The sequence below is a fragment of the Aspergillus novofumigatus genome (assembly GCF_002847465.1).
Source record: "Aspergillus novofumigatus IBT 16806 chromosome Unknown P174scaffold_6, whole genome shotgun sequence".
NCBI classification, from domain to species: Eukaryota; Fungi; Ascomycota; class Eurotiomycetes; order Eurotiales; family Aspergillaceae; genus Aspergillus; species Aspergillus novofumigatus.
Window position 1 is genome coordinate 2,649,492 of NW_020194279.1, and position 7,295 is coordinate 2,656,786.

The 7,295-nt window shown below is 47.3% G+C and overlaps 3 protein-coding genes across 3 annotated transcripts; 1 reads left to right on the forward strand and 2 right to left on the reverse strand.

The window, feature by feature from the left end:
- Positions 1–22: 22 nt before the first annotated feature.
- Positions 23–1,478, reverse strand: P174DRAFT_444302 (mitochondrial 37S ribosomal protein mS38). The gene is made up of 2 exons (XM_024828048.1): positions 1,069–1,478; positions 23–966 (listed from the first exon to the last, which is right to left on the reverse strand). Exons 1-2 carry the CDS (start codon positions 1,418–1,420, stop codon positions 284–286), a joined length of 1,035 nt encoding a protein of 344 aa, XP_024680855.1. The 5' UTR covers positions 1,421–1,478; the 3' UTR covers positions 23–283.
- Positions 1,479–2,004: 526 nt separating this feature from the next.
- P174DRAFT_444303 (guanine nucleotide-binding protein subunit alpha) lies at positions 2,005–4,301 on the reverse strand. The gene is made up of 6 exons (XM_024828049.1): positions 4,256–4,301; positions 3,711–4,174; positions 3,461–3,645; positions 3,215–3,378; positions 2,902–3,160; positions 2,005–2,843 (listed from the first exon to the last, which is right to left on the reverse strand). The coding sequence occupies exons 2-6, from the start codon at positions 3,838–3,840 to the stop codon at positions 2,502–2,504; spliced, it is 1,080 nt and encodes a 359-aa protein (XP_024680856.1). The 5' UTR covers positions 3,841–4,174; positions 4,256–4,301; the 3' UTR covers positions 2,005–2,501.
- A 2,666-nt stretch (positions 4,302–6,967) lies between these two features.
- Positions 6,968–7,287, forward strand: P174DRAFT_444306 (uncharacterized protein). The gene has a single exon (XM_024828050.1). The coding sequence runs from the start codon at positions 7,036–7,038 to the stop codon at positions 7,192–7,194; it is 159 nt and encodes a 52-aa protein (XP_024680857.1). The 5' UTR covers positions 6,968–7,035; the 3' UTR covers positions 7,195–7,287.
- Positions 7,288–7,295: the final 8 nt, after the last annotated feature.

A 7,295-nucleotide genomic window follows, 5' to 3' on the forward strand; every position in this document is an offset into this window, starting at 1 on the left:
GCTCTAGACGGAGGATAGTATAGGATAGTATACGGAATGATATTGTCTATTGATACCAGAATGCTGGATACTATGCATCAGCGAGGAAAGAAATACCACAAGGACTATGTCAACAAAAGCTTATGAGAGAAAGCATTGACAAGCATACGGGAGCAAGACCCGTCAGCTAAGAGACAGGCCCAACGCTTCTCAGGGTTGTGGTTGGTCAAGGAAAGATGAGACAACGAAAAAGAAGAGAGACGCGGGGTGAAAGTGAGAAGCCAATGAGGTGCGGAAAGTTCCCTTAAGCCTTGTCCAGCTTGCGTCGCAGGGTTCTCGTCCTGCGCAGCAGCTTCTTGAACTTGTGCTTCTTCATCTTCAGCTTGCGTCTTCTCCTGGTGCTGATGGCATGCATCGTGTTGTTGTCGCGCAGGCGCTCGATGTACGAGTTTTCCGAACCGTGGGGTATGTCGATGATAGCATCGTTCTCCCCGGCTCCTGGAGCCTCCAGGTCCTGCGTGGGGACGAACGGGGAAGCATGGGCTTGGTATGTCTTGCGGCCGTCTGGATGCGTGGACTCGTGGATGGTCAGAACAGTCGAGAAGCTGGAGGTCTCTTCGGCGGTGCTGGCATCCTTGGCCTCGTCGTAGGGCACTGGAGGTGGCGGGGGTTGGAAGGGACGCAGGCGTTTGGTGAGTTCTTCGATAGAGATTCGCAATTCGGACATGTTCATTCCTTCAAGGCCCTCCGCCTCATTGAAGCCCCGACTCAGGATGTTCATCTGGTCGTCTTGCTCGCCGATGTACGCCGCGTTCTCCATGTGATGAACGGCGGAGGAAAGTGTAAGAATCACATCGGCCGGGTCGGACTTGGAGGGCTTCTTCGCGGTGAAGATGGCATCAAAGGCTTCGGGGCTGGAGGGTGGAGGTACAGTGGTAGAGACGGAGATAGGTCGATGAATGGAGAAGAATGACGCAACATGGACATCTACCGAAAGACAAATAAGTCAGTTTGGAAACTATAGAGTCAAACAAACATGCGAAGCCATAAATGACATAGCCGACTCCGCATATCAAGCATAATACTGACCGTGTGGCTGTAGATGTTGCGTTGATGGAACACTGGGCAATCTCGAAAACGCAGCATGCTGATTGGACTTGGAGCCATTCCGGCCATCCTTTCCCCTCCGCTTTGAAGATTTACCTTCACGCTTATCCCCAGAGTTCACGCCTTTCGCGGGTGTCTGAGAGGAAGAATCGATGTTCCTTGAACCATCGCTGGGCTTTGAGGAAGAGGAGGAGTATCGGCGTTGACGCACATGCTCGGTCGTGCCGAAGAAACCATTCGAAGACGAAGCAAGAGCTTGACTGGATGTTCGAGAGATGGCGGAAATAGGCACAATGGGCGTCCACACAGCCCGGCGAACGGAGGATGGTAACATTTGCGCTACTAAGCAACCCAGCAAGTGGGTAATGGAGTTTGCTTGAAGCCGGCGAGAGATGTTGAAGGCGAATTCGAAGTCGGAATCGATCATGCGGAAATGGTGATTATGTCAGCTACTCCTGCCTCAGGCATGAACACATTACATGATCACGTGGCTCACCCATGAATTTTTCAGTTACGGTCCTCATACTTGCCTCGTAAGGAAATGGTGTCCTTGTTTCTGTTCAAGTTTCTGACAAAGGTGAGAGAAAATTTCTCAGCATGGACCTGCTGCGCCACGACCCAGCTGGATAGCTGAATACATCAAAAAAAGTTTACAAGAGCTATGCTCTTGGTTTCCTTGGCCTTTGTTGAGGAGAATATAGCACTTTCATGGCTTAAGGTAGTACTAGAGATGAATGCGCCATAGGACTAAGATAGCTACATTTTATAACATCAGACCTATCTCGTCATTAGCTCTGGTAAAATGATGTTTATCCGCAGTTGAACCTCAGTATTTGTTCTTGAATAATGACAGAAGCTTAGATCGGCAGACCACACATACTACCTTGAAAATTGACTTTGATAAGGATTTGATCGATTCCTCTATCATTCCCAATACTAGACTCAGTAGTAATCTATAGCTGAAGAGATACGAAGACAAGAAGTATACAGGAAGTATGAACAGGTACAAGTGATAAGTAACAATCATTAGGTATTCCAAACACCAAAGAGGAATCAAAAGAACGTTAAAATAGAAAGAATGGGTATCACCCAGCAGTATATAGACATAAGTACCATCGCTGAAATGAGCAGATATGGGAATCAGGCTGTATGAGCTTTCATGCAATGTAGCATGGCAACGTAGCGAAGAGTCCACTATCCTTCGATTGATCGCTTCAATGAGCGGAAGGAGAGATGGGCAGGTATAAGATATACAGGGCAAGATATACAGAATAAGGATATGTAAGGAGTGAAAAATCCAGGAATGTGAACGCTCTCATATGCAATGGGAAAGAAGCCATGAAAAGCAGTGAGAATCCAGCGTCTCAGGTTGGCGGTAAGCCTCGTCAATAACGATCGTCTCGGTCAGAGGATACTCATAAGATGAGCGTGTGGAGATTCTTCTGGATGATCATGTCCTGTACAGATTCCATAGTCGCTTTCAAAAGCGTTGTGTCTGTAGCATTGGTGTAGTGGATGTAGATCTCACGGTCCGGTATTCGGTTGATACCGCGGAATCTATCGGCGAAGTACCGCGCTGCGGCGTCGAAATCCGAGTTCGAACCATTATAATCTGGAAAGTGCTTTGATACCGGTGAGAATTCGAGTTTCGCCCTGAAAAGGTCGATTTTGTTCAGGAATAGAATGATGGGCTTGCGCTTGAACCATTCTCCGTTCACCAAAGATTCGAAGAGCATCATTGCTTCGTGCATTTGGTTCTGCGTTTGCGTTAGATAAGATGCTTCTTCAGAAGCACTGAGGCTGAATTCGACTTACGGCATTTTGATCCTCTACTAAGCACTGGTCGTAGCCAGATAGCGCGACCATGAAAAGAAGGCACTGGACACCTTCAAAACAGTGTATCCATTTTTTGCGCTCAGAGCGTTGCCCACCAACGTCCATCATTCTGAAATTCATTTGCCCCAGCTCGAAGAGAGTCTCGGTGATACCAGTTGTCCTTAAACGGGCCTGCAGCATGTCCTGGTTGTCTGGTAGCCAACCGGGCTTGAATAACCGGTCAAGCGACCCGAAAAAGCTAGAAGAGAGTAAGTAATCGCTGATGAGCAAGATACCGGTCGAAGAGACCTACTATTGCAAATTGTCATGTAGAGCAAACTCGTGACCTCGAGACACGGCTTTTTGCACCCCTGCGTCAACCCACATCTCCCTCATGGCATCGCGGACCTTGTAATCTGAAAATGCTTCGTCCGATCCTACATCGGGCTCTAGATTGTCTATGAAATCCGCCAATTGCTGAAAATTGAAACCAACGGTTAGTATCATAAGTCGGACCAAAGCTTGGATGGGAAATATAGAGGGTTCCCCTTAAGTTTACCTTTGTATTCTCGAGTTCGAAATCAATCTGCTCTGTGCGCATAATATCCAGCAAAACCTTAAATGCGATGACTAGATTAGAGTATATAACCGCACGTGTCTGTCGTCGCTCATCCTCAGGAAACCCTCCTGAATGGATAATGCGCATTTGTTTGATAATTGTTGATTTACCTGACTCCCCAGCACCTACAAGGAACCATCAGTATGTGTGTTCGAGCTTATGGATGCGCCGTATCGTTTCAAGGGCATACCCAGTAGAAGAATCTTGATTGTCCTGTCCATCAATTTCTTGTCATTCTTCAGCGTTTTGTCTATCCGAGCTGTCCGCTGAACAGCTTCTTTATCCGCTGCTTCGGCCTGCTTGGAGCTCATGCAACCCATGATGTAGGTTTCCGTAGTCGAGGATAAAGCGTGGAGATAGGAGACAAGGCAACTGCAGTCAGGAGAAATATGGTCAGTGGACCGGCATCGATAAAACGCACGCGAAATCAGATCTTCAACGCAGATTGCGAGTTTCTCTCGAGCTGAATCAGGAGACTGCGTGCACTCCACCAAGCAACCACCTAGCGAAAGGACATCGAGACATGTATCAATGATTCAACATAAATACGAGGTATAGCAAGGCAGGAAGGTTCGAGGAAAGCGCTTATTATGGGCAGTGTTCGGAGCGGAAATCTATCGACCTACCCGAAAGTACGTTCGAAGGGCTGTGGTTCTATTGGTGATAATGTTACAAGTCAGTACATAACCTTGACCGGGGAAGTCGTCTCAAATGCGCTCTTTTGTATAAACGTACTTTCACAGCTTCTGTTATAGAAAATGCCGACGTCGATATCTTTCTGCCGCTTTGATGTATCAAGGGTTGCAGACCGTTGCTCTGCCCTGCGGTGAAATGAATCGGGGCACTTCCGATTGTGAGGGAGGTATTGTCGAAAAGTTCGAGACAACACAGCCGACTCTATAGCTTGCGAGAATCCGGAGTCGTAATCGCAAAATCAGCCGCGACAAATTCCAAAATATCACAAGCCAAATTCGATAGTTCAACGCAACTGAAACCGACTCAGATCCTGATGGGCGGAGATTCTGGGTCTCGGATAGGTCGAATGGCGGAGACAAAAGTCCCGACAAAAGAAGGGGACTCCTATGCCGACAGGCCGCGATGCTTCCTCAACCCTGCAGGGTAGAAATAGCAGTTACTCGCAGTTACTCGAAGAAACTAGCAGGGGCTATTCGACGTCTCTTGCAGCAATTCCCGTAGAGCGTACACCGGTGTCACGGCGTCCTCTAGAGCAAGGAGTTCGGGCACAGCGGACCGACATTGTGGAGGGGAAACAAAGAAGGGAAGAAAGAGATGAAGACTGGTCGCCAACAGATAGGAGAGATAGTACATGTCTGTCGTCCCACAAGACAAGTAGACAATGGAACGGGCCAGAGACCAAGCGGGGGGAGTTAGCCGGGATGGGACTGCAGGTTGGAGTACCTTAGCTTAAAGTCGTAATGGTGGAGGTGGAAGTGGAAGCCTTCCGGAGTAGGAGTAGTAGAAGTGTCAAGTGAGATGGGCACAACGATTATTATTCAAGAAGTTCTAGGCTTGCGACCCGACCGGAGAAAGGCTAATTGGCACCATTTCTCTTAGCTATTCAGTTAGACCTCGGGATCAGGTCGACTTCTTTGGTATAGTTTCGTTATGTTTATGTTTCAGAGCGGTTATCGAGAGTTGCCCCTGGTTCTTAAGGATTGCGTACTCGTAGTGTCTACCTAATACTGAGTAGCCACCTAGGTAATGTTCATTAAGAGAAAACACCCAAAAAGGCGCTCCTTGGTATGTCTTATTGTTTTGTTCTAATATTACCTCAGAAGTTCTTCTCCTCGAGATACTATTGGACTTACCGACCAGGACCATTTTCAAGTAAAAAAGGTACGGGATGAGGGAACAAATGAACAGAATTCCAAGTGGCCCAGAAGGTCCAGTTGTACCCACTAGGATGGGCCATTAACGACTCTTCATTCTTCCTTCGAACACGCCAGGAACTCTTCCATGTCTCTTTTGCTGCACCTAGAGACTAGATGCATACACGCAGCATATTCCTGTTGTATCATCCATGAGACATCAATTATCAACTGTGCTGTGAAACAATGCCGCAGTCGATGTCCCCGTCCACCTATAATGACAATGCACCAGCCACCCAAAGCCATGTGTCGCTGCTCCTGGCAAACTAGTATCTACCTATTCTTCCTAGTCCATTATGGCCCAACCCGAAGCCCATGATTAGTTCCCTTCATTCCCTGTGCTTTCCCCTAAAATCTTCTAGTCTCCACAGAAGGCAGGCCCCATTCCCTTTCTTGGCGAGCAACTGCAACCGAACGACGCCACGAGGCAGGCATGAATCGCATTTTGGCCGGATTGGAATGCAAGGATCGACAGAGGGTTACTCTTGGTACATCCATTATACAGAGTAATATTATCTGCTATTTGCTTCTAGAAAAGTCTGCTTCTGGTACTCTGGTATCTATCTAAAGAGTCCATAAATTATTCCTCATTTTTCGGCGCATTGTACAGATTCTGGAATGGTGTGCATCTGAAGCGAATGGTATCACTTGGTCTAGCCTAGTGCGGTACCTAGGTAGGCTTTCCGAACATGGTCACTAATACTTCGCTATGACTCGAGTCCACTCAAAAAGGAACGATTTTCGCCTGAAAATCAACCTTAGGAACTTTCGGAATTTGGCCCCCTTGGCCCCTTTGTTTCATGATCTCCTTGAACAGTACTCCTGTTTGAGGTTAGACAGGGATTCCTAGCCCGATACGAACTTACTCGAGGTAGATGGCAAGCTGCACCACATTTCTCCTCCAGGTATCTATCTACCCTAGTATGCACATATGCACAGATGGAGAAACAGACAGAATAGCAGGTTTGTACAGATCATACGCTGAGACATATTCTTGCAGCTTGAAAACGTATAATAGTACCTAGATACGGAGTGCTTCGTAAGGTAGACCATAATAATGAATGCCTGTACGACGTCAACGCAGTATGACAGGTATCATAATAGATCATTATTATTCAATGTAGATCCTGTGCGTTTTCGGTTTGCAGTCCCGAGGCCCAAACCTAAACCAAATACATGAAAATCAGAGTGGAATCGCCGAGTTCTAGTACCTGGCTTAGGCCGATACTTGCCTTATCTGGTTGGATTTGATGTCTAATCTCGTGTCTCAAGACATGAGCACACGACTGATTCTAGAGGACAATCTTGCATGATTTAGCAGACACTGCTCGGTAGTTCTCCTCTCATTATCACGGATCATTTCGGTATGACTCTATTTCACACCCGACGACCTCCTCAGTTGTCACGGTCCACAACCTTGACACTCAAGTATCCATCAAACCACGTGTTGGCCGTGGCGCCTTAGCTAGTTCTATCCACAATGACCTGACCCTTGGAATCCCGGATTATAGTATCACCATCTGACAAACCACTATTTCAGCTAACTTACTCCACATTCCATTTAGAATCCAATCCGGCAGTGACATTCTCCCGAGTCTGATGCTCTTGAGAAATGAGGAGAACTGGATGTTTCCCGGCACTTACGAGTCATACGTTTTATTAACACAGCATACGAGCCCTGCCAGTAACCTCGCTGAAGTCTGGGTCTGGGCTGTATGGCGCATGCCATTGCAACAGAATGGGCAGATTGCATGCAAGGAGACGAGCTTGAGAGAGCCATGCTAAAGCCTAAAGCATGGTAAATTCTTAGCCTTGCCCTTGCAGTAACATCTGTCGACTACCAAATAGATAGTCAGTCCGTCATGGGCTAGTCTATGGCCTGATTG

Bases quoted from the DNA above. Each gene is read 5' to 3' on its own strand.
- P174DRAFT_444302 (XM_024828048.1), bottom strand. From the start codon at position 1,420: ATGTTACCATCCTCCGTTCGCCGGGCTGTGTGGACGCCCATTGTGCCT. The intron at 967-1,068 runs GTCAGTATTATG...GTCTTTCGGTAG, and splicing joins GCAACATCTACAGCCACACG to ATGTCCATGTTGCGTCATTC.
- P174DRAFT_444303 (XM_024828049.1), bottom strand. From the start codon at position 3,840: ATGGGTTGCATGAGCTCCAAGCAGGCCGAAGCAGCGGATAAAGAAGCT. The intron at 3,161-3,214 runs GTAGGTCTCTTC...ACTCTCTTCTAG, and splicing joins CTACATGACAATTTGCAATA to CTTTTTCGGGTCGCTTGACC. The intron at 2,844-2,901 runs GTAAGTCGAATT...ACGCAAACGCAG, and splicing joins TAGTAGAGGATCAAAATGCC to AACCAAATGCACGAAGCAAT.
- P174DRAFT_444306 (XM_024828050.1), top strand. From the start codon at position 7,036: ATGTTTCCCGGCACTTACGAGTCATACGTTTTATTAACACAGCATACG.